Source organism: Parus major, chromosome 9 (genome assembly GCF_001522545.3).
Source record: "Parus major isolate Abel chromosome 9, Parus_major1.1, whole genome shotgun sequence".
In the NCBI taxonomy this organism is placed as follows: Eukaryota; Metazoa; Chordata; class Aves; order Passeriformes; family Paridae; genus Parus; species Parus major.
Window position 1 is genome coordinate 23,671,521 of NC_031778.1, and position 26,688 is coordinate 23,698,208.

A 26,688-nucleotide genomic window follows, 5' to 3' on the forward strand; every position below is an offset into this window, starting at 1 on the left:
AGCGCCGTGAGGGGCGTGGCTTCCCGTGAGGGGCGGGGCTCCGCGCGCCGCCGTTACCGCGGTGACCGCGGGGCCGCCGCTCCAGAAGGTTCCCGGGATCGGGAATCGGGAAAATTCCCGGAAATCGGGAAAATTCCCGGAAATCCAATAAATTCCCGGAAATTCGGGAAAGGCGGAAAATGCGAGAATTGCGGGAATCGCGGCCTCGCTCTGCCACGGGGTGCGCCCCGCTCCTGGGGAGTGTGAGGCGGGGACAGGCCCGGCTCCGGCGATTTTAGAAATAATTCTGATTTTTCCGGTAGATGGCAGTAAAATAAAGCTGCGGCCTCTTCCCGGCGCCTGGAAACCGGCGGGACGGAAAGCATCACGAGGCTGGAGCGAGGTATCCATGAGCTTTTCCAGGAAAACAGCCATGAGGAGGATGGATGGATGCCGTGAGGGATGGGCAAGGCCAGGGATGCTCCAGGATCAGCGTTCCAGGCCACATCCCCTTCCCAGGGCTCTGGGACTGTTCATTATCGCTTCCCTGCCCTGCTCGGAAACTTCTAACTTCCCAGCTGAACACGGAAAAAGTTTCAGCAGGAAGAAGCAAATAAAGGGAAAACCCCCAGCAGAACTCTGGAATAGTCACAGGGAAGTTTCAGTAAAATAATGGATTTGGGAGATCTTTCCCAGCCTTAAACATAGAAGATTTTGAGATGAAGTTCTAGCCTTAAATATAGATTTTAAGATGAATTTCCAGGAGCAGGAGAATTTGCAGAATTTTGTGTTTGATTCAGGAATTATCTTAAAGAAAATCCACTTGGCTGATTTGTGACAAGTGAACATTCCAGCCTGGAACGGCCCTAAAACCAACCAGAGCATCTCTCTTAATCAGAATATCGACAAGTAATTAATAAATGGCCACTGTAAATGATTTAATGACTATGCTAAAGACGCTGCTTGTGCTGTTTTTAGTGTGAATAAACTTTACCTTCAGAGCAGTTTTAAATAATTCTAAAATCTTGGAATAACTGCGGCACAGAGGTTGAGATTATAAAATATTTTTAATATTCTGTGTGTGGCTTGAAACAAAGCTGAATTCTGTGTGTGAGCAATAAACCCCATCCCAACTGGCCTGAGATTTGGCTGTGAAAAGCCCAGAAGAGGCAGAGCTGCTGTTTTATTTGCTGCTCTCTCATTCTCAGAGGTGACCTGGGCAGTCCTGGGGTCACCCTTTCCCTGGCAGCGTTCCCTGCCCACCATCACTCCCCAGAAACATTCCAGCCTGGAGTGAATCCCAAAGCCCTGGCTGGGATCTGGGGGAATTCCAGCAGCTGGCAGCAGGATCAGTGCTCACCTGGTACTGAGATGTGCAGAGATGTTGTCATTCCTCTTGGATGTCTCCTCTCCACTTTGGACCAGATCCCTGGGGCGTGATGGATCCTGATGGAACAAGGATCTCCTCTCATGGAAACACTCCAGGCTTTTCTAATCCCACCTGGTTATCCCAGGCATGTTTTCCATGGGGAATGTAAGGAGGGACAGGACACAGGGGATGAAATCCCACTGCCAGAGGGCAGGGCTGGATGGGATATTGGGAAGGAGTTGTTCCCTGGGAGGGGCTGGGATGGAATTCCCAGAGAAGCTGTGGATCCCTGGATCCCTGGCAGTGCTTGGAGCAGCCTGGGACAGTGGGAGGTGTCCCTGCCCATCCAGGTGGATCTTTAAGGTCTCTCCCAACCCACACCATTCCATGATTCCCTGAAGTCAGCCCTGTAAAAAGAAATTATTTCTGACCCTGGGCAGGGGATGTGGAACTTTCCCACAGCTGTTCCCAGCACTCCACATCACCCACACCTCCCTGGTCCCAGGGATGAAACTCCTCTCCAGCCAGAGCAGCTCCAGCTCTGGATCCTGTGCAGGATCCCAGGGATCAGGGCTGCAGTGGGTGCTCCTTTCCCACTTTGCTGAATCCCGTGCAGGATCCCAGGGATCAGGACTGCAGCTCCAGTTCCTTTTGCAGCTGTTGGAAGGAGCTCATTATGGGATGCTCGGTGCCAGGGATGCAGGGCTGTGTTTGCACAGGGATCTCTTTAATTGCTCAGCCCTTCTCCAGGTCTGGGGCTGCTGCAGCTCCAGCTTCTTTCTGCAGATTAAAAGAGTTCTGTAAGGAACTCCTCGTGCTGCAGCTCTGTCAGCCTGGAGGGCATCTCCAATGAGATTAATGATGTCTGCCTTAATAGAAGAAAACTTTGCATAAATGAGATTATGGTTTCTGCTGAAACCTGCCAACTCTTATTCATTTGCAGTAAATATTATCTTTAATTAAAAGTTTTAAGGTAGCTTGTTCCTGAGCTAATGAGATCTACAGTGATTTCCCTTAGGAATTAATTTACCTTCTTAATTCTCATTCATTTTGGTGATAGGACTATTTAAATCTGCTCCAGACTTCAGAGCTTTGTTGAGCACATTCAGCCAGAACAAAAGGTCATTTTGCCATATTGATGTTTTGTTGGTATTTGTAATTCCCTTGTTCTCTCTCCATTCCAAAGATCCCTGTTTAGGTGCCTGCCCCAAACATTTCCTTCCAACCCTTGAGTTCCTTTTAACACTGAGAGGTTTTTTTTTCCACAGCCATTTCCCTCTGGATTTGTGTTTTCTGTTCCCTCCAGAGTAAAACTCGATTCTGATTGTGATCAACCTTTTCTATAAAATACACTCAAATCTGTGGGAAACACTTGGTGCAGCTGCTGACCAACACAGGAATATTTCTGCTTTTCTGGGAAATCATCCTCTCTAATTCCTCTCCAAGGATTATTTGGAAGCAGCAGGGATGCTTTAACACTTGGAGGTGAAAATTGAATTCCTGCACATGTGTTTGAGTGGGAGAAGTGCCAAACTGGAGACCTGGAGCCAGAGCCCTTCCTGAAGCTGGGCACAATGCTGCTGCCCAGGCTGAAATCAGTTATCCAGCAGAAATAAATGACAATTCCCTTCTTTGAAACAGAAATACAGATGGAAATGAAACAGCAAATTTCAAAATACCTGGTTTGTACACACAAAGAAGAAGCCAAGAGGAAAGAAAGAATGAATGCTCCTTTGCTCAGCAGCAGCAGATTTTTCTGTTGCAATCCAGTCAGAATCCCCTGAGTCTCCTCTAAAGATGCTGGGTCTGACAAAGTTTAAAAGTTGGGTAATTAATCACCCTAATGAGGGAAATGGGGAAATCAGAGCAAGTGTTGACCAGAGGTGGTTTTGTTCTGATGAAATATAAAATACCTGTTCAGGACTATGCTGTCAGCCTTACCTGGATAAGTTGAATCCTCTTTTATACAAGATGCAAACCAGGGAAAGACAATTCCTCTGTAGGAAAAATTCAATTTCTTTTACTGTTATTCTGATTTTTTTCCATTTCCCACCCAACAACTTGTGACAGAAAACCTCCCCCTGTCCTCTCTTTGTGTGTAATTAGGAAATATCCCTAAAAACAGCTCTTGTGTGTCTGCAGCTGATAAAAGGAGTCACTTAGAGGCTGCAGGAGGAACTCCTGACTGCAGCAACTCCTAACCCTGAACTTGCAGCACCAAAAAAGGGGAAGAAACACATTTTGGGGCCTGGGCTGGGCTATAAATAGAGCTGTCACCAACTCGTGCAGGCTGCTGATGACCTTCCTTTTATAGCTCACTGCAGCCCAGCTTCCTCCAGCCCTCACAAATCAGAGATTATTAATTAAGGATGAGCTAATAAATAACACTGGCAGGGCAGCAAATGTCCTGTGAGAGCAGGAGGGATGCTCGGGTGTGTCGGGGGTGTTCTGGCACTTCTGTGTCCACAACATCTCAGCAAAGTGGGAAAATTGGATTTTTTGGGGTCTGTTTCTTTGAGGAAGCTGAAAATTGGTTCCAATCAGCAATGTAAAGCACCAATGTGAGCACAAAATCCCAGGAACTGTGGGGATTGCCAGGCAGGATTAGCTGGGATGTGTCCTTGGTGTTTTCTGTAGGATTTAGCCAGGCTGGTGTTTGGTGAGGAAATGCCAGATGTGACACAGCCAGCCCAGGGCCTGGGCACCACTGGCATCCCAAATCATTCCCAAAACAGCCAGGATAAGCTTTTGGGCTTTTAAAAAAGTCCTGGGATGTTGCTTTTCAAATCATCTCTACAGCAATGATCCACTGGAGAATTCCTGAGGTTTGGGCTTTAATGAGTTCCTGACCTTAATTTGCCATCGTGTGAGCCCTGATTTTGTGACCTTTATCTTCTCCCCTTGGTTTTGTTCAGCAGAGTAAAAACTGAGGCACACAAAGATTCTATCAAAACACCATGACCAAGAGCTGGCTCCAGTGGGAGCTCCAGCACTGATTCCAGGATTTGATCCAAACTAAGATTTGTTTAAATGGGCTCTGCTGCCATCGTTTGCAGCACCTGGAAAAGCTTTGGAAGCACAGGGAGCACAGGGAATTCTGATCCAGAGCTGCAGCTCTCTCTGTTTGCCATTCCCAAGTCACCAAAAAATACCTGTTGAAGGTGCTTGAACATCTTCTGTGGGATGACAGAGTTAGCCCTTAAATCCTGGCAACTTCTCTGTGGTGCTGGAAGGGAGGGAAAAAATTCCTGCTCCGGCTCCAGCAGTGGGTGAGGAGAGGGAAAACTTGGATTTTGCTGCTTCCTTCAGCAGCACATCCCAGCAACACGTATGGGAAGTCACTGATTCCTCTGCAAAGCTGGAGAGACACCAGGAGCAGAAATCCTGGGATTTTGGGTGGCATTTTGGAGGTTTTTCCCAGGGAAAATCGGTCTCAGGTTAATGGTGAAGGTCATCCAAACTGAGCCCAGCCTTGGCCACGGCCTCAAGCTGGAAAATCAGACAAAAATACAGAACAGCTAAAAAATCCAACCTGGGCAGCAGGAGCTGCTTGATTTATTTAGGGCTTCCAGGAGCCCTTTTCCATAGGGATCCAAATCCAAGTTTTCCTGTGACTGGCACCAGGTGAAGGCACTTCCAGTCCCTCTTCAGAACCCATTCCCAGCTCAGGCCACGCTGGGTTTGTTCCAAAGGCTCTCCTGCCTCAGGCAGCTAAAAATGCCTCCTGCTACTCCAGCAGATCTCATTAATTCCATGTTCCAATTAGTCCTGGACAAACTGAGTGTACTCAGTGCACAAGTTATCACAACATCAAGTTACCAGCTCAGGTTCTGGCTGATTTCACAGAGAGGACGAGGATTAATTGTCAGTTCTCATCAGCCAGGAGAGGTTTCACTGCTCACTTGAGAAAAAAACCCAGCTTTTATTACACAATTACTTCTTAATTACATTCCTTGTAGCCCCAAACTTCCAAACATTTAGCTCTGCTTACCCAGCTAGTGAGAAACAGCAGACTTAGTAAAAATAGGAGTTTTCCAATTATTTTGGGGAAAATGGGAGCACCTGGGGACCCTGCTCCATTCTCTGCCCAGCAATGTCAGGAGCAAGGTTGAAGGAAACCTGAGAGGGCTCAATCAGGGCTCCATCCCCAGCAGCTCTGGAGGGATCAGCAGTTCCTATTTCCATTTCCCATGGACTGGCAGAAATGAGGTGTCCTCCCTCCTTCCAGGTGGGCTCAGAGCTGCTCTGCAATTCCCAGAGGTTTAGGTGTATTTTAGGTGTATTTTCAGTGGGAGAGGCCTTTGTCTTGTGCAGTTCCAGAGCTGATTTCAGCTGAGGAGTCTCCCCAGCCCCCTCCAGCCCTGGGTTCAGTCCCAGGCTCCAGCTGATCCCTCCTCACCGAGGTTTCTGGAGTTCAAGGATCCCCACTAAAAATAACTCCCTCCTTGTAACCTGACAAATGGAAAACTGTCATCATCCAGGGGGCTGGCTTTGGGTTACTGCTGGAGAGAGGCCTTGGGATCAGCCAGTGCTGCTCTCCTGGAGTGACTGCAGCAGCAGGAGCAACACTGGATCTGCTGGCCACCAGTGTTTTCTTTGGCAGCATCACTTGAGCAGCAAAACCTTCCTAAAATACTCTACCAATAATAACAATAATCACTTTAAAACCAACCCCAGCTCCTTTCCAGGCAGTTGTGCCACCCCAAACACTGCTGCAGGAATGAGGAGCAGTGCCCATTCCCCCTGCTTGGATGGGAAGGGAGGGTGGCTGCTCTGCAGGCTCAGGGAATGAGTTTGCTGCTGGGATTCCTGGGGGAGAGGCCTCTGCTGGCTCCCAGGAGTCAGGAAAGCTCCAGTTCCAGCTTTATCTTCTCACTCCTGCTCTCCACAGCTCAGTTTGGCATTGGCAGGGACTGTGTGCATCAGAGTCCTGAGCGGAAAAGCCTCAGCACTGCAGAGCAGAGCCAGAATCCTGAGTTTTACAGGGAAAACCAACACACAGCTGCTTCCTTCCCCTTCCTCTTCAGGAATCTGCTCCCTCTCACCAGGGACAAAGTGCAAAATACAAAAAAAAGATGAATTTTCTGCAGGAAAGAGTCCTAAATGTGAGAACACCCAAACTGAAAATCACAGGAACTAAAAACCAGGATTGTTGTCACAGGTTAAGACGGAGGAGATTGAGACAAGGGAATTATTGGATCAGGAGTGTGGGTTGGAGCCTGCAGCGCATTTTCCCAGGCTGGTGGTGATGATCTGGACAAATGATGGGGTTTCTGGCCAGGTGCTGACACAAATTCACCTGGACCTGGCTGATGAGCTCCACATCCTCCCTTCTCCTCAGGGAAAAAGCTGCACCCCTGGAATGGTGGAGGACACGTTTCCTTGGACACAATCCCTTTCTGAGGTGTCCAAGGGTAAAACAATTCCAGCAGGAACTTCCAAACCCACCTGGGTCACACACTGCAAAGCTGATTGCTGCTGCCTCCTCCCCTATCCCATTCCTGCTATTCCAGTGCCTGCCTTTGGCAGGAAAATGAGTCATTGATCCCAGGATGCTGCTCAAGGAAAAGCAAAGTTTGTCCCACTGGAATCTGCTGCCAGATCTTCACCCCAACCCCTCCAGGAGCTCCGTGTTCCTCACAGGAGGATCCTGGGAAGGTCCAACTCCCCTGGAAAAGGCACCTGAATTGCTGAGGTTCAGTGTCCTGGGAGCTCCCACTGAGCACAGACACCTCTGGAAGTGTCCCCTGCAGGGCTGGCACGAGCTCTGGGGCTCTGGGATCCAGGCAGGAAAACTCCATCCTGACAATTCCTTCTTCTCCCAACACCAACAACTCCCTGAGCTTCCACGCTGGAGTCTGAGACACAGATCTGCCCTTGGCTCTGGGATCCAGGAGAACACTGAATTTCATACAACATGAAATTTATGGGCATGTTTTCATGGTCTTACATGAAAACAACTGTTAAATAGAAAAGCTAAAAGTGTGAGTGTGTAAATTAGAAAGTTTTCTTAAGTCACTGGGTGAAAAAGTTTAAAGTTTAAACTAGTTTAAAAAATAAAAAACAAGAGAAGTTTTAGGGTGTTGTCTCTTTTCCTTCTTCTTTCTTCTTCATCCTCTTCTTCTTCTAGAGGTTTTTGAGTAGGTGACTGGATATAAAATACCACAGTGCAGCACACAGGTAAAGAGTCATTGAGAAAAATAATATATGTGTCTATTGTTAATTAAATAAAAATAGATATAAAAATAAAAAGAACTGCACAGTTCAGAGGCATTTTGTGCCATCAGAGCCAAAGTGTGCCAAGTTATAATGAATTAACCTTGTGCAGAAAGTCTGGAGAGACCTGCCAAGTTTTGTGGTAACATCCTAATAAACACCAGAAACAAGATCCCAATGAGCTTTAGATTCTTCCTCACCTGGAGAACTGAGATAAACAGAACTCCCTGTGAAGGAATATTCCAAATATTCCAAAAGAGCTCAGCTCAAAGGAGACTGAGAAATCCAAATTCAAGAAGTGCAACAATAAAACAGTGAAAAAGTTCCATTCCACAGCCCTGAATGTTCCAGGGAGGGGCTGGGGACGGTGGCAGGATAAGAAACCAGAAAAATCCCTTTTCAATGAAGCACCTGAGGCAAAATCCAAGTTATTATTCCATGAAAAGTGTAGAATCCTGAGGAATTCATGGATATTCTGATCACTGAGCTGCAAGTGGAATTATGAAAATCAACTTTATCCTGATTTGCTCTGAGTTTCCAGTGCTGTTTGGAATATTTCAGTACATTTTCCATTCAGCTGGGATTATCTAAATGTTATTTCCATTTTCTTCCCAGCTCTTGCCCCCAACTCTCCTCCAGCAAATTTAGATGTCAATTAATAAACAATAAATAATAAATAAACAAACTCTACCTGAAATCTATTTACAGCCTATTGTAAAATTTTCTAATATTCTACAGGGCTGCAAATAAAAGGAATCATTTTACATCCAATAAAAGCACCAAAATTATCCAACACAATGTGTGAGAAGAGGAATTTACACCTGGACCTTCCATGGACATCAAACAGTTTTTATTTTCTATGAAAGAAACATAAAAGGTGATTAGAAAACACAGCAATGACAAATATTTACAATTTGAAAATGCTAAAATGAAACAAGGGTGACAGATTTTTTTCCCACTTTTTCCTGCAGACAAGGTCTTGGAATATCTTGATGCAGGATAAAGTCAAACTAACACTTCATACAGGAAGTAAAAATGTGGCAGAATGTAAATTCAATACATTTTCCTTTTACATCTGGGATCTAAGATAAAAAATAAGACAACCAAAGTCCATTTCCAGAGTCAGCCTCTGTTTTTTTATCACCACAGATCTGAGAACCAGGAGAAATAAGCCCAAAAAAAGCAGCTTCCCAAGGGAATGCTGATGCTGGGAGGGGCCAGCGAGGCACATCCAGAGGTGGGGCTGGGTTTTCTCCTCTCCTGATGTGACACTTTCCCCCCAGCTTTGCTGAAGAAATACTTTAACATTTTATTTATTTGATTTGGTTGATCTCCTGCACTTAGCTGGACCATGAGCAGATTCTTGTGGGAGTTTTTCCAGGTTAATTCAGATGTTCAGATTAAACTTTGATTATTTGCAAGTCCCACCTGACCAAAGGGAACTCCAAGGGCTGGGAACAGTCACTGCCAGAAGCAGGTGTGAGAGAATTCCCTAATTTGGTAATTATAGAAATGATGAGGTTGATAAAATTCCCCATTTGGAGCTGCAGTGGGAGCAGATGCTCCAGGACACGTGGAGAGTTTTCCCACCCAGACTGAGGAACTGGGAGTGAACAATCCCTGGAGAGGATTCCCTCAGCAGGAACCTGCCCAGATATTCAGGATTCCTCAGAAGGAAGGAGGAGGGGACATCAGTGATGGATCCTGGATCCTCTCCAGCCTCAGGACATGGAGTGGCCTGGGATGGCACCACCCATCCCTGAGCCTCAGTTTCCCACTGATCTCCCAACTCTTACCTGGTTTATACAATTTTTTGGATTGGGAGGGATAAAATGATCTTTCATGGGCTGCCAGGTGTTCTGCACCTGAGGAATTCCCTCCAAAAAAAGGGGAAATGCCCCTGGCTGTGCTGCCCTGCCCATCTCCAGCACTGAGCTTGGAGAGAACCAGGACAGAACATTCCTGGTTATCCAGAACAGAACATTCCTGGTTATCCAGAACAGAACATTTCTGGTTATCCAGGACAGAACATTCCTGGTTATCCAGGACAGAACATTCCTGGTTATCCAGGTGGAACAGGACAGGACAGTCCTGGTTATCCAGGGGAACCAGAACAGAACATTTCTAGAACATTCCTGGTTATCCAGGTGAAACACTCCCAGCCTGCACAGCTCATCCAGATCTCCTCTAAGGGACAAAAGGAACAGCTGAGTGTAGGAATTCTGTGTGGGAACTGGCCTGGATGGTCCTGGGAGCTGTCAGGCCACGGGGCTCCCCATCAGCCGCTCCTGGCGCAGAGCAACCAACCTCTGGAACCACTTCTCCTCAGCCTCTGCCTTCTCGATGAACAGCTGGGAGAAAAGTTGGCACAATCAGCAATTCCACCTTTGTGATCAGCTCTGGGAACAGCCACAATCGTCTCGGTGCCCACGGGAAGAGCTCAGCAGGGTTAAAGACAAAGCTGACCCAAAACCATCAATAAAAGCAGAGAATTTCAGGGAATCCTAAAATAGTTTGGCTTGGGAGGGGTCTTAAAGATGGAAATCATTGGAAAGGCAAGGCTCCAATGCAATTCTTCACTGGAGATATGATCTCTTATCTGTGTCCATTCTACAGAGCTCACACTGATTTCTTCACTGCAAGTCATTTGTAACTTGCTCATTCTTAAAAAACCCCCATGAAGTCCTTTTATTTCCCTCTAAAGCTCTCCCAAAGGGATTTGCTCAAGTTTAGCCACAGTAATTTAAAATTATCTTAATTCTGTGCCATGTTTAAAACTTTGCAAGTTGGCAAAATGGGAAAGCTCTGAGTTTCCCACCAGGTTTCCAACTACAGAAACCAGTTTGTCCTGAATTTTTATTTACCTTAAATTCCCCAGTGTTCCATTAATATTCTATTCTATTCTATTCTATTCTATTATATTATATTATATTATATTATATTATATTATATTATATTATATTATATTATATTATATTATATTATATTATATTATATTCACTCACATTTGGATGTGCTAAGGAATTGTCATCCTGGTATTTGATGGCAGTGGGAATGTTGGCAGCTGGAGGCTCTTTCTCAGGAGCTGCTGCCTCGGTGGCTCCTGCTCCCACATTCACAGGCTCCTGCTGCACTTCAGCAGGTTCTGTTGACTGAAAAAGAAACAAAAACACCAAATTGGAGTGGTTCAGCCCAAAATTGCTAAGTGTGGCAGTATTTTAAGGCAGCACTTGGCTGTCTTCACTTTCCTCATGGGAAGATTTCTCGGCATCCTCAGCAGGACACACTGGACGTGGACAAAGGACATGAAGTGACCAAAAAAAGGTACAGGGAGAGAGCTGGAAAACTGGGATTTTCCTGAAGAAGCTGCTTCAGCTTCTTGGAGACTTCTGGAAAGGCAAGGAATTACAAATTCCTGGGGAAACAATCAGGGATAATTCCTAATGCTCACTGCCAGGTGGGAAAATGAACACATCCCAAACCAGTTCCCTGCAACACCTGATGGCCAAAATCCAGGTAAATTCTGGGATCTGGATGTCTCCTGTTGGCTTTCTGGGAAGCTGACTGAAAACCAAGCTGCTCTTTCCAGGGAATAAATACAGATTTAAAGCCTGGCTTTAGTTAAGCAGCATTAAAATCATCTCCACTTGAATTACAAAGGAAATGTCTGATTACTTTGGGATTTTAATTCTTCTGCTTCTCCTAAAAAAAAAGTCTTCAAAGCAGGTGATTTCCTTAAATTCTGCCACATTTCAATTCCCTGAACCCACCCTGAGACCATCAGGGAGTCCTTGGTGGGATTTCAGGTGGATTTCTTTCAACATTGGTGCTCTTTCATCGATGGAAAATCCTTAATAGTGCAGCTTCCTCCTGGCTCTGAGAGGATAATGCAGCAGGAAAGGGATTGGAAATGTCCCTTTTGGAAGGGAAATGTCCCTTTTGGAAGGGAAATGTCCCTTTTGGAAGGGAAATGTCCCTTTTGGAAGGGAAATGTACCTTTTTGACTTCTTTGCTCGATCTGAAGGTCTGTGGGACGAAGGCGTCGCTCTCGATGGCTTCGATTTCCTTCGCTCGCTTCGCTTGGTCGAGGAGGGTGGCTTGGTCTGCACAGGGAAGGTTGGATTTGTTGGATTTATGGCATTTATGGGATTTATGGCATTTATGGCATTTATGGGATTTAGGGGATTTATGGGATCCAGGCCCTGCCCCAGCCACGCCTGCAGGAGATTTTGGGACACACCAGGAAAAAGTGCTCGTGCAATGCAGCCCAAAATCTTCTGTTACAAGGGAGAGCTCTGAGTAAAAACAACACCAGGGAGGCCTGGGAACATTCCCAGTGCTGACCTAAGGATTTGTGGGATAACTGGGAAAAAGAAGCTCCAGGGAGAGCTCAGAGCCCTTCCAGGGCCTGAAGGGGCTCCAGGAGAGCTGGAGAGGGACTGGGGACAAGGGATGGAGGGACAGGACACAGGGAATGGCTCCCAGTGCCAGAGGGCAGGGATGGATGGGATATTGGGCAGGAATTGTTCCCTGGGATGGAATTCCCAGAGCAGCTGGGGCTGTCCCTGCATCCCTGACATTGTCCAAGGCCAGGCTGGACACGGCTTGGAGCAGCCTGGGACAGTGGGAGATGTCCCTGCCCTGTCCCTGGCTGGGATTTAAGGTCCTTCCAACCCAAACCATCCCATAATCCATAATTCTGCACTACAGCAAAGCCCATGGACACAACTTCAAGCCTGATTTTTGGGGGGGATTTGGAAGGAAAAATAGAATTTGCTACATTTAAACTTGTGTTTGCAAGTCCTGCTGCCTTGGTGCTGAAACCTTCTCCTTTAAAACAGATCCCTAAGGATTTTTGGGATAAATCAAATACTCAATGCCTGCTGGAGTGAGGGAATCAGAATTCCCTGAGGTTCTGGAGCCACCTGATCCAAGGGGAAATTAAGGATCTCAATTAAAACCAGGGGTAGAAAGGCAGGAAAAGGAGATTTCAAATCCACAGCTCAAGTCCAGTTTGACAAATTCCCAGGATCCCAGGCAGATCCTGCAGAAAGTGATGGGAATGACAAATTAGGGAAGGGATCACTAAATGATGACATCAGTGACATTAACGGGGAAAATGGACTGGAGGAAGCAGAGCCCATTAGTGCAGGGCAGTTTTGACAAACACATTATGGGGAGATAAAACGACTTGCAGCTGTTGTTTGTCAGCTGTCAGGGCCATGGATAATATGTATTTCATAGGAAAATCAAAAATAATGGAGTCAGAAAGCTCCGAGGCTTCAGACAAAAAGAAATCAATACTAACTCAGTGCGTGGTGAGTCTTTTACCCTGTTAGGGTGGAAAAAAGGGAGGAAATCTTGGATTAGGGCTGGTTTTTAATAAAAAGGTGATTCCAGCAGCAGGAACAATTTCCAGTCCTGTCACTTGGCAGGGGGGAGCTTTCCCAGTTTAACTGGGAATATCAGCATCCTTCAGGGATAATTCACTATTTTACAAATTGCTATTTATATCTATTGCTGTCCTCCCATATATAATTATTCACACACATATAAAATATATGCATATAAAAATAAAAAATCTATTATATATAAATTATATATATAATTTATATAAATATAAAATAAAATATATAAAATTATACATTATGTTTATATAAATATATAATTATATATAAAATTATATCTATAATTTAAATATATATATATGTATATGTATATGTATATATATATATATATAAAAATTACAGCTGTAAATACCTATGGAATTAGGCTGGATCAGCAATAACCTGGAATGTTGCTTGAGAACTAAAATATGTTGGAATTCTTTCGATGCCACCCCAAAATACTACACAATAATTAAAAACAGCAGACTCAGATAAAAGTAAAAAACAGAGAATTCTAAAATTCTACAAATCAGGTGAAAGAAAAACTTCCCTGTGAGCTCTGCTTAAAATATTCCCATTTTTTTGCTTAAGGACAAAATTTATTCCACTAATAGTTTTAAAATCACTGAAGTAAAAGCATTAAATGACCAACAATAATTTGTGAACAATCCATTAAACAAAACCATGTTTTAAATATTTCTTGAATAATCTTTGAGTGTAAATTTTTATGGATTCATTGCTTATCCATAATCCTGACCATGAACATGAAATTAAAGAGATTTTTTCAAGCAGGTCTAACTCCAGAAATCAAAGCAATGAACATAAACCTCGAATATTCCTCAGAATCTGTTTCTTCCTATTTTACTAATTCGATTTAAGGGGTTAATTTAATTTAAAAATATAACACATTTTCCACAAAAAGCTTTGAAATACAGAAAAAATAAAAAGCTGCTATTTTTTCTTGTTCTTTTGAGTTGAGGATTAAAAGAAGGAAACACCCCCAGATCCCAGACTAAACAAACAGCTACAGCAGAAAATATTTCCCCTTTGATCCCATTTTATTTGGGGTTATTGGAAGTGATATTTTTATCCAGCTGCCTTACAGAGCTGGGTGTTTTCTGACAGAACTGCCTTTTCACACATCCCATGGTTTTTAATTGATCCCAGTTTTACTCAAGCTGCACAAAGTGACAAAGTAAAGAAAAATGAAGTTTTCCTTGGATAATTTGCAGTGGATGACACAAAAAGCTCCCTGGCTGTGGGAGATGCTGGATTCTGCAGCGTGCAGAAGGGAAGCACTGGGAAAAGGAGGAAAACTCCAGCGGGACAGGCTGGACTCGCTGTGGCTGTGTCACCTCCAGAATTCTCAGGGAATTTTCCTGCCTCAAATCCTCCCCGTTTGCATCAGGAGAGGATCAGCCCTGACTCTGCTCCCGAGGTATCCCAGAGCCCTGGTACCCTTCCCAGCCCCAGTGCTGGGCTTCCAGGGCCAGTGGGAGCTTCTGAAGCTCCTCTCTGGAGATTCCCCCCGGAGATTCCCCCGGAGATCCCCCCGGAGATCCCCCTGGAGCCTGAGCAGCCTCTCCAGAGCCGAGACCTCCCAACAGCCGGAGCAAAACCCAGAGGGAATCAGCCCAGAAATGTCCCATTCCCACAAGCTCTGAACTCGGCATTCCCAGCACTCCGAGTCCCTCCTGCTCCTGCCCAGCCTGGAGCGGGGCTATCCCGGGATATTCTCCGGGATATTTCCCGGGATATTCTCCGGGATATTTCCCGGGATATTCTCCGGGATATTTCCCGGGATATTCCCCGGGATCTCCTGCAGCTGATCCCCGTTTCCCGGCCGGGCTCCGCTGCCGTTAGAGGGAGGCACCGCCTCACTCAACAGCGCCGGAGCCGCGGATGTCGAGCCCGAGGATGCTCCGAGCAGAGCATCCCTACAGGATCCATCCCTACAGGATCCATCCCTACAGGATCCATCCCTACAGGATCCATCCCTGCAGGATCCATCCCTACAGGATCCATCCCTACAGGATCCATCCCTGCAGGATCCATCCCTGCAGGATCCATCCCTGCAGGATCCATCCCTGCAGGATCCATCCCTGCAGGACCCATACCTGAGGGACCCATCCCTGAGGGACCCATCCCTACAGGATCCATCCCTGCAGGATCCATCCCTACAGGACCCATACCTGAGGGACCCATCCCTGAGGGACCCATCCCTACAGGATCCATCCCTAGAGGATCCATCCCTGCAGGACCCATCCCTACAGGACCCATCCCTGCAGGATCCATCCCTGCAGGACCCATCCCTGCAGGATTTACCCCTGCGGGACCCATCCCTGATTTCAGGACCCATCCCTGATTTCAGGACCCATCCCGGATTTCAGGACCCATCCCGGATTTCAGGACCCATCCCGGATTTCAGGACCCATCCCGGATTTCAGGACCAGCTTCCATCCCCCTCATCCCTCCCCCAGCTCATCCAGGATAGGGTTTCCCATTCCTGATCCCTAAACTTGGGCAGAGCCCTGCTCCCACCCTCAGCCACTCTTTCCCAGCTGTTGGGATTTCCAGGGAAGGAACTTTTCCCAGCCCGAGTCACAGGAACAAGAAACACTCCCAAAAACAGAAACTGGGCAGAGAAAGCTTTGCCCGTTCATTTCTCCGCTCCCAACTTCATTGCAAGCACTTGAAAAATACAACTGAACGTAGCGAAGTAGCAACTTGGGAGCACTCCAGTATTTATTTACTACTGGGAGCACACAGGATTTACAAATTAAGTTGGAAAAATGCAAATTAACAAGAAAAACTTTGTCCAGCCTTGTTTTAAAATCCTGTGAAAGTTAGCTTATTAAAATATATTAAAAATAGCATTTTGTGAGCACTGTGGTACTTACTGGAGAGAATACTACAGAGAGTACTACAGAGAGTACCAGACTACTTTAAATTTGCTATTTTAATACTTTATAGTGACGACAACCTCATTTTTATAGGATTTTAAACCAAGTCTGGACACTAACAGCTTTTCTTTTAAAAACCTGGGAGTGTTAGGTCTAAAATACAGCAGCAAACAGGAAGGGAAAGTTCAGCAAGTGAGCTCTGAATCTGAGAACCTTAAATGTAAGAAAATGTAACTTAAGAAAACTGAATTCAAGAACTTTGAATTAAATAAAGTGAAATTTCTGCTGGAGCTCCCCAAGTCCTGAGTGCAGGTCGCCTTCACCGCTGCCCTGCTCGCTCCTGCACCCCCATTTTGGGGCTTTTTGGGGTATTTTTGGGAACACTGTGGGCAGGAGCCCCCCTGAGGCAGCGCAGGGGTGGGGACAGCAGAGTGAATTTTGTGAATTTTGTGAATTTCGTGAATTTTGCTGGATTTGTGGCCACCCCGTGTTTGTCACCGCGCTGACACCGGAGCCGCTGCGCTCCTTCCTGGGCACACAAAGCCAGGGCTGTAATTCAATGCTCAATTTACCCTTGTCTCAGTGGAGATTTCTCCCCGCTAATTGATAGAAATTAAGCCATTAATCAAGGCACCAGCCATCATTCAACCCGGGGAAGATGAATCCAAACTTTCATCATAACCACCTTCCCCATTTTAGTGTTCATTAGCATTAATTTTTAATGCAATTATGCTCTTCTTTTACGCTGAGCTCATAAATTACTGCTCTTTTGTTGCTCGCTGGCCTTGTAAAATCCAAGGTAATGCTTTGTGCTCTGATCTTAAAGGCAATTACTGCCTGCTTCCATCTTTTCCATACCTCTATCCCAAATAACCTCTGTGTTGGAGGTGCAGACTCACCGCTGGGGATCCCACACCCGTGTTTCCTACAGAGCAATTTGGCCACGTTAAAGCCACAGAGGCAGAGCAAGAATTGCTGCTTTTGCTGCTGGATCCCAGGATCCAAGAGCAGAGAAACGACAGGAAAATGGGATTGTACAATGGATACGGGGGAGAAATCGGCGTGGTGTATCGGGAATAAACCACGGCGAGCGCAGTGAGGCCGTGCAGGGCAGCGGGGCTGCAGCTTGGAGCCTCTCCAGCTTCTCCAGGGATCACTTTGTGCTGTCACTTCAAAAAGTGCTGCTGGCACGTGCCCAGTGCTCCTTTCTTTCCCCCCAGCCTGTGACAGTGTGGGAACCCCCAGAGCCCTCCCAGGGGATCCCGTGGGATCTGGGCTGGCACACGGTGCCCTGAGCTGGGAACATCCAGCCCTTTATTCCCACTTGGATGTTGAGAACCCCAGCAGGGGAAGGCACAGCACCTCCAACCACCTCTGGCTGCCCCCAGACATCTTGGGGTGCTTGCAGGCAAAAGGAAATAAATTAGGAAATGTTGCTCGCTTTGAACTATTTTTCCCTTTCTTTCCCAGCCTTTATCTGGGATAAAGTCACTCACTGCAGTTAAAGGTCTGCCCAGCACCAATAAAACATCATCCACCTCTAAATTCCCAATTTATTTAGGCTTTAACCAGCCTAAATAGGACAATTCCCAGTGAAGTCTCATGCTCATCCCATAGATTTCCAGAAAAACCCCTCTCTGGAAGCACCTGGGTGATGTTCACATGGCCCAGATCCACAAAACCCTAATTTTTACCAAAATAAAATCCCCACACCAGGGACTGTGGTTTGAGCAAATGGACCTGGAATTTTGTTCCATTTGCCTCAATTTATTTCCCCCATACATCCCTATTTATTTCCCATATGTCCCCATCTATTTCCCCCATACATCCCTATTTATTTCCCATATATCCCTGTATATTTTCCCCATAACCCCTATTTCTTTTCCCCATACCCCCCTATTTATTTCCCATACATCTCTGTTTATTTGCCCTTTAGAAACAGCTTTTCAATACGTAGCTATAAATTTGTGTTTCAACTGACTCAAGTCCAATAACCAATTCCATGATGGTTTTTACAACCCCATTCCCTTAAGTGGCTTCTCCTTTAGCACAAATAAATGCCATGGAGATGACAGGGAAACACTCAGCATTAATGAAGTACAGAAATCAGATTTGTTTCTCATCTTGAAATTTGAAGATAATTTCAAGAGTTTTAATTTGTTAAAATAAATCATAAATTTCCCTGTTAGGGAGATCATAAATTTCTCTGTTTCACTTGTAGAATGGTAAAACTTTAACAACACCAGCTGTGATTGCTAAAATAAAATCACTCAAATATCAACTTCAAATATGCTTTGAGATTTTGAAAGATTCATGGAATGGTTTGGGTGGGAAGGAACTTAAAGATATTTAATTCCCAGCCCTGCCATGGGGACACTTCCCACTGTCCCAGGCTGCTCCAAGCCCCAGTGTCCAATGCCAGGGATGCAGGGACAGCCCCAGCTGCTCTGGGAATTCCATCCCAGGGAACAATTCCTGCCCAAGATCCCATCCATCCCTGCCCTCTGGCACTGGGAGCCATTCCCTGTGTCCTGTCCCTCCATCCCTTGTCCCCAGTCCCTCTCCAGCTCTCCTGGCAGGGGCTCTGAGCTCTCCCTGGATCCTTCTCCTCTCCAGGGGGACATTCCCAGCTCTCCCAGCCTGGCTCAGCCCTGGAGCATCACCAGGACATTGGGATCAGGGGCTCTTCAGGGAAAGCAGGGAAGCAAAAGAGGGAAGTCTGGAATAGAAAGGGACAGGAGAGGATGGGCAGGCACAAAGCAGGGTAAATATAAGGAACACATTTAGAAGTGATTATTAATTACAGCAGCTTTAATACAAAGGCAGGAATTGATTCCTCCAGCAGCCATTATCCACAGGGGCCATCAATCCCCTTTCCAATCCCCTTCCCCTCAGCTCTGGACACAGAGAATGGCCAAGATCCCAAATTCCTGTTGCCCTTCCCATCTCTCATTATCATCACCTGGCTGCTCTTCCTAACGAGCCACTCTCTGCCTCTGCAGCAAAACTTGGCATTTTTTATTTTCTCCTTGATTTGTTCCTGCCCCCTTTCAATTCCAACCCAGCAATCAAAAGATTAAACAGAGATAAAAGAAGACCACGGTGTGTGCCAGATGCTGGGACAGCCTCGTGGGAGCAGCAGCACAACACCAGGTGTTGGTGTCAGCCTAATGAAGCGACACTGGCACACGAGGGACACCCAGGCTCGGGCTCCAAACCTGCCATTATCGAGGCAAAAATGAGGAATATTGGAAATTCCAGCTTTTGAGAAGGCAGGAAAAAAAACCAATCCATGCCTTCATATAAATGTATTATCTGTATGAAAGAATTTGGGGGTTAAACAGATTGAGTTTGGTCTTTGCCACCACAACGAACTTCAGGAAAATTTACTGAAGATAAATGAGGAGCTCAGGCAGTAACTGATGAACTTAAGGGCATCCCAATCTGGGGTTGAGTAAAGCACTTTAACTTATTACACACTGACCTCACCCCAGCAAATCTTCTCCTGGCATGTCCAAGCTGTGGTTTAATATCCATTACACCCAGGGAAAGGCTTTTAACTCTCTCCAAAGGAAGTGGGGAGGGAAATCATTGGTTTGGGGTGTCCTGGGCTGGACGTGTGAGCCCTGTGGGTCTCTTCCAGCTCAGGATATTCTGTGGTGGCCATGGATGAGATTCTTCATGTGACAACTCCTGGCCAGCAGGTTAAAGATGAATATTAAAAAAAAAATAAAAAATTAAAACTTTTAATTTGGGTTTATAAAGTTTATAATGAAGGGATTTTATAAAAGTGGAGTCCTCCAGGTTTTTCTAACTTTGCTTCCATGACCCCTCCACCACTCCAAACCATGGAATCACACAACCATGGAATGGTTTGGAGGGACCTGAACACTTGAAAAGAATTTCACTTTTGCTGAAGAGAAGTCACCCCAGCAGCACAGAATGTCCCTGAGGGATGGGGTTTATTCCCTGTTGAAGGGCCAGCTGTCTCCCAGGCACGTTCCTGCTCTCGTTTGCATCCCTCCCTCCCTCCCCCTGCCCACGTGGGCCTCATTTCCAAGCCTATTCAAAATGCTATTTTCCAAGCATGTGCCACACGACTTGTTCATATAAATGGAACAAATTAAACTGTCTCCACAGATATCCCCTCACATTTGTAGCCCTGATTCCTCTCCCTCACACGTGGCCAAGACACCGAATTATCTCCCTGCAGAGGTTGACCTCAGGATATTGGATTCTGCCACGGAGCTCTCCGGGACTAAACCGACGGGAAACACTTAATCACCCCTGCCTTTGCAGGGAAAAAAATCAACTTTAAATTTGCCCTGATGAAAAATCAATAAACCAGTAATTGCTTGGCTTATCACGGCGTGGAGGGACAAATTGGGAAGTGGAGCTCGGCGTCGGCGCGGATTCCAGGGAACGGCGCGGAGTTTCGGGATCACTAAGCCAGAAAAGGGAAAGGTCTCGGAGTGATAATTAAATCTACTCGTGCTGATTTTCTGCCAAATTTATTTCCCCAGAGTCTATCAAAATGTTGCAGCGTTACTGGGGGGGGGCAGAATGAATCAGTTCAGCACCGGCACGCGCCAGGCACGGAAACGCAAATCCCGGGATAGCGCCCGCCCCATCCAGCACCACCCTCCCATCCATCCACCTATGGAATGACTGATTGCCAAAAATCCCTGTTTTCTGCTCTGCTGTGTTCTGGAAAAACTCCTTTTCCTGGTTTTCTGACGCATCCCCAGCTCCTCCTCCCCACACGGCGCCGGACGCGTGGCCCTGCCTCGATGTGTTTGAAACTCGATGCTTTAAAATATTATTATTTGTGGTAGATGAAGAGAAACGAGCCCAAAACCTCTCCCTAAGAACATCCAACATGTTTTGATTTTATCTTTGCATTGGTTTTTTTCTCCTCAATTTTCCTCTTGTGCACTTCACCTGTTTGGAATTTGTCTGGAGTAAAACCCAGTTTGGTGGCAAAATCCCCTCTGCATTTTGTCCCTTTTCAGGCAATCCCAAAGCAAGTCAACAAAACCCAAAGCAGGAAAACCCAACCAATACAAATACTCCTGCAAAAATAGCATTTTTTTTGCTTAATAGACCTAATTTCATGCAGCAAATTAGCATAGCTCCAATGGAAGTGCAAATGTAATCAAACTGAAAAATTCAAATGAGGCGGGGGGAGCCTTTTTCTTTCTTTCTTTGCTTTTTAGTCACTTAAAAAAAATCAAAAAAAAAATCAAAAAAATAAAAAAATCAGCATTTTGCTGTGTGTCCTTCACCGGGCTGGAGGGACTGTGGTAATTAAAACATTTAAACCAGCACAAGCCCCCAGTCTCTAATCTGAGCTGGGGTCAGCTGTCTGTAGATTCTAATTTGTCCTCAATTTTTTATTCATGCTGGGGAAATGCTGCATATTTAACAGGAAACCAGCAGGAAGGGGCAGCGCTGGGCTTGGAGGTCAAATAATTTGATTTCCGAGCAGATTACATGGAACATCCAACGTCTAATCTCACACCTGATTTGGCAATAAAATGACAATAAAAGGAATGTTAAAACACCCTCGCTATGGGGTGGGCAACAACCAGTTTTTATCAGTTGGGAAAGGATTGGTTTATTTGTAGAATTATTTTTACTGCTGTTCCTGGGTAAAGGAGTCACAGGCTGTCTATACAGGCTGGAATTTCCTTTTGGAGGGTTCTAGTTAGGGAAATAAAATAAGGAATATTAGAGAAATAAAAATTCTTTTTAAATTGTAATTTAGAAATTTTTTTTAAAGATTTAATTTAATATAATTTTGCTTTATCTTATTTCAATGGCTGGATGTAGCACAGATCAGTCACAGGTTGGAATCGATGGGCTGGGAAGTTTTTTCCAATCTCAGTGATCCCATGAGGGATCAAAGAGGGTTAAAAATCACCCAGAGATATTGTGTGAGGAAGGAAGAATCAAGAAAAAATGCAAAATGCTCTTTTCCCAAGCAAAAGATGCCACTGGAGCCCAGCATGGCTGGGACAGGGAAAGGAACACAGTCTATAATAAAATAATAATAGATAAATAATCATAAAAGTTAAATGATCTGTTTACAAATCCATATGGGATAAACCTACTTAAAATTGGAATTCTGAATCCCTATGGGACATAAACTTAACAAAAATTGGAATTCTGAATCCATTTGGGACATAAACCTTACAAAAACTGGAATTCTGAATCCATTTGGGACATAAACCTTACAAAAACTGGAGTGTCCCAGTTTGCAGCTGCCCTGGATGTCCTGGAATGCTCCATACACAATTTAATAACACTTTTTATTCTCCAGTGAGAATAAACTCTTTCATTCCAAACCAGGAGCCAACTCCTCTGCAAATGGGAGAATCTGAGTTACCCAGAAAAAATCTTCTCTTCATTTTCAAACACTGTGACATCCTCACAACCCTTCAGAGCCACCCCAGGACAGTTTCCACAGCTTCTTAATAAAGTGTAGAGAAGTTTTCCTCCTCATTTCCCTGGAAATTCCATTGTTCCCAAGTCATGAACTGCCCCTTTGTTCTTCCCTCTGCTTTTCCACCCTTCCCAATCCCTGCTGGCACAGCAATTGCCAGCACATGTGGCACTCACAATGGGATGTAAGCACAAAAAATCCATATTTTTTTCCAAACATTCCCTGCAAATGGGTGCTGGTGGGACCCAACCACCTCATCCCAATATCCCTGTGCCCGTGGGAGCCTGGCTGGGTGACTGCTCCAGGTGGAAAGGCTCTCCCTGGGCCATTGGTTCCAAAATTCAGGAATCAGGTTGGTTTGGTCTCTTTTCTGTCAGATTTGGAAGTGCCCCTTGCCCCTCCTGCCGTGTCTGGGCTATCCCACTTTTCCACTTGAATTTCCTTCCTTGCTATCACAAGAACCTTCTCCAAGCAGGATTAATTAGGTTAATCCAATGAATTCCCCTCAGCATCCCCCAGTCCCCAGGTAAAACAAACTAAAGATTAGAACATTTGGATTTTGAGTGAAATTCTCAGCAGCTGCAGATTCAAAAATGAGGAATTTTCCTGAATTCCCTCTTGTAAGTAAATCATGGACTCCCAGAATGGTTTGGGTTGGAAGGGACCTTAAAGCCCCTCCAGATCCACACAGCTCCAGTGAGGATTTGAGGCTCCTGGGATTGTTTGGATTGGCTCCCTCACGATGTTGGAAATGTCTCTTCCCATCACTCTCAGATATTTCAATCCTTTTAATTATTCCACCTGCTGGACTGCAAAGAAGCAGCTCAGGGCACCAAATTCCATCATCAGCCCAGGGAGGAAAATCCCACAGTCCCACTGAGGCTTGGACACTTAAAAATAGTAATTTTTGACTTCCTGGACTTTAGTTCATTATGAAATCAAAGAAAATTCCTCACCTTCTTCCTTTCTTCTCTTGGCTTCTTCTTCACTTCTCTCCTTGGCCTTCAACGCTTCGTCTGCTTTAGCTAGAAAGGAGACAACAGGAGCTGGAATTAGTTCAATTTATCCTCTCAAGTCATGGAATCATGGAAAGGTTTGGTTTGGAAGGACCTTCAATCCCACCCAGCCCCACCCCAGCCATGGCAGGGACATCTCCTGCTGTCCCAGGCTGCTCCAGCCCCAATGTCCAACCTGGCCTTGGGCACTGCCAGGTTTGAGTTGCCAACAACCTCTTGCCAAACAACATTTCCTGGGTTTAAACCCAATTTCATGTTCCTTCCTGCAGGCCCCACAATGAAATCCACGTGCACGACAGACCAGCCCTTGGATCTTCATTTATTTGATTAAATGTCATTCCCACAGTTAAGGAACGGCATAAATGGGATTATAGAGGGCAATAGCAGGTCAATATCAGAGCAATATTAATTCTATACAAATCCCCACATTCATTTTGTGTTAAGTAAAGCCCTTAAGAGACTTTTAAGAGGTTTTCTTTCTTTAAGCCCCAATCTCCCCACCCCAGTTGCCCCCAGACCGAACTGTGGTGACCCAAACGTGGCACATTCATAAAGTGGCAGATTTGCTGCCACCCTGAGTAATCCATCAGGCCTATTTTGAGGATAAAAACAGAAACAAAACATTTCCAGGGCTGCAGACTCTGTTCAGAGTGGCAATCAGACAGCTCTTCCTCATGACTTTATTAGGCAGTACACAATTTTCTCTTCACTCCAAATCACAGCAGCAGTACTTAATCCATGTTACAACAATCTTCTTTAAAAAGAATCTTTTCCCCTCTAGAAACCTCTTCCCTTATTACTTAATTATCTACCAGTTGCTCAACTGCAGGGGTTTTCAAACACTTTCCTACAGATGTTAAAGAAGATTAAAAATATACAGCACAGTAACAAGGGACTATCAATATACTCTGTAAATTAATTAAATTTCTGTTCTAGCACATCATTTATTCCAAAGCATTAATGTCTCAAAGGAGCCATTCTCTTTTATTGCCATCTCACTGCCTGATGAGTGAACTAAGTGAGAATAAGTCTCTAATAACATTATACTTGATGAAATATTAAGTTTTCAAAAGTATCACCAGGCCAGAAAGAAAAGAACCAACAAGGAGCAGGAATCCAGCATTTAAACCTTCTCAGGGAGGAAAAATCACTATAAACTGTGCTCTGAACTGTGAGAGCTGAGTCAGATTTGCAAATATTTAATCCCAGCACCTCCTGAATTAAGCAATAATTTATGAAAAGCAAATTCAGCTCAGGAGGGGGCGAAGGGGTCGTTCCTTTTTGGAGCCACCAGCTCCACCTTTAAACACACAACCTGAGCAGGGTGTTAGAGAGTGATCACTGCACACACAGCTGCTCCCATCTCCACACTTTTATACATATTTAGACAACATTTAAAGCCATGAAATATTAAAACTTTTCTGCCACTGAAGATCATTACAAGAAACTATTAAATCCCATAATAAAACCAAAGCACGAGTAACTCTAAAGACTTTTACTTCATTTACACTTTATTCTCCTTGGTAAAAGGACAGGGATAATAGAAATTCCATTTAAATTCAATTTTGGTGATATGTGTAATTGTAGATATACCCCTTGAGTCATGTAAAATGCTCAGCTTATGTTTCTTTCAAATTATCCCGCTCCGATTCCCATTCTGCTCCTTACAACTGTCTTCAATATGTATTAGCAGAGCTCATTAGGCTGGAATTTAATAATGCAAACATCAGGTGGATTTCAAGACCCTCCATTATCAGCACAAGATGGATTGCTCATATAGCTCGTGGGCCAACTGGGCACAATTTAGATTCAATAAACTACCAGGCCTAAATTTGATTTATCTATTCCACTGAGCTACTTTGTTCTTCCTGCCCGATTTGTTGCTGCACAGGAACAATTCATTGGGTATCTCAGTGGCAAAAAGATATTAAAACACACAGGAAAGATGGTGCTGGTCAATGAATAAATTTTTAGTTTGTCTTTGTTAACTTTAAGTCGTTGATTTCCAGCCCTTGTAAGTCAAGTTAAAACTGCTGCTGAGGCCTTTGGAGTCCTGGTTAATTAGAGGGACAATGGGGCAATTTAGGAAGCACCATAAGGACAATTCTCCACACAAAATTGCTCATTAACAACAATTTAACTTAGCCCACAAATCTCCAGAGCAGTCCCCGAGCTCACAGGGCTCCGTCCACCACGACCAGCGCTGGAACTCTGAGTCGCTCCCAGGATTTAACACCAAGGATTCTCTTCAAACATTTCACATTTTCTGTCATTTCTGAACAGAATCCCAGAATGGGCCAGGCTGGGAGGAACCACAGTGGGTCAAGTGGTTCAAGCTCCTGGAGATCCTGGAGAACACAGCACAGGATTGTGGCCATTGTCTTCTTCCTCTTCTTCTCCTTTTCTTCTCCTTCCTCTTCTTTTCTTCTCTTCCTTCTCCTTTCTCTTCCTCCTTTTCTTCTTCTTCTTCTCCTCCCTCTTCTTTTCTTCTCCTCCTCCTTCTTTTCTTCTCTTCCTTTCTTCTTCTCCTCCTTCTTTTCTTCTTCTTCCTCTTCTTCTCCTTCCTCTTCCTCCTCTTCTTTTCTTCTTTTCCTCCTTCTCCTTTTCTTCTTCTTCCTCTTCTTCTCCTCCCTCTTTTTCCCTTCCTTCTTCCTCTTCTCTTCCTTCTCCTTCCTCTTCCTCCTCTTTTCTTCTTCTCCTCCTCAAAGCTGCTGTTATTATTATTATTATTATAATGTAATGAATATATTGTTGTTCAGTGCCCAAGTGCCATTAAAAGCACTAAGAGAGATTCACTTTTCTCAAAGCAAGCTACAATTTAACAACACTAAAAGATCTTTACAACCTGAGGGTTGGATTTGATGGCCTGAGAGGGTTTTTCCAACCTAAACAATTCCACCATTCCATGGAGCCCCTGGGGTGGTGGAAGTGCTCGAGGTTTGGGAAGCAGAGTCACTCCCTGAGGGTGGGGGATGCTTTAATCCTGACCAGCCTCACCCTGTGCCAAAGGGAAATTTTTCCAAGCAAAACTGCTAATTAAGCAGGAAAAACTGGATTATTCCAAGGTAGAAACAGGCCAGGGGGTATTTTGGGGATGGAAAGGGCATTTTGGAAAGTGAGGCCTGGGCTCATGGAAGAGCCCCTGCAGCAGATCCCTCTCCCAGGACATGGGAGAAGCAGGGAAGGTGCATGGAAAAGACTCAACCCTTCACTAAGATTTCATTTTCCTGTCAAAATTAAAAAGAGACGAGTGTCAAACACCCATAACTGCAAACCACAAGAGGTCTGGAAAAACAAATTAATTCAACATAATTGTGGACTTTCCAACAGCTCAAAGTTGAAAATACAAGATGTGTTTGAGGAAAAGAAAGCT

At 45.0% G+C, this 26,688-nt stretch overlaps 1 protein-coding gene and 1 long non-coding RNA gene across 2 annotated transcripts in view; one reads left to right on the plus strand and one right to left on the minus strand.

Moving 5' to 3' along the window:
• The first annotated feature begins 8 nt into the window (after nt 1–8).
• Nucleotides 9–994, plus strand: LOC117244844. Its single transcript, XR_004498653.1, has 2 exons — nt 9–220; nt 303–994. It is a non-coding gene; the product is annotated as an uncharacterized LOC117244844 (long non-coding RNA).
• A 7,398-nt stretch (nt 995–8,392) lies between these two features.
• RSRC1 (arginine and serine rich coiled-coil 1) overlaps nt 8,393–26,688 on the minus strand; it is a 98,390-nt gene continuing 80,094 nt past the window's right edge. The window contains exons 8-11 of the mRNA XM_033516641.1: nt 23,256–23,324; nt 11,561–11,667; nt 10,570–10,716; nt 8,393–9,915 (exon numbers count right to left, since the gene is read on the minus strand). Coding sequence (XP_033372532.1) covers nt 9,823–9,915; nt 10,570–10,716; nt 11,561–11,667; nt 23,256–23,324 — 416 coding nt within the window. The 3' untranslated portion in view covers nt 8,393–9,822. The remainder of the gene's footprint in view (nt 9,916–10,569; nt 10,717–11,560; nt 11,668–23,255; nt 23,325–26,688) is intronic.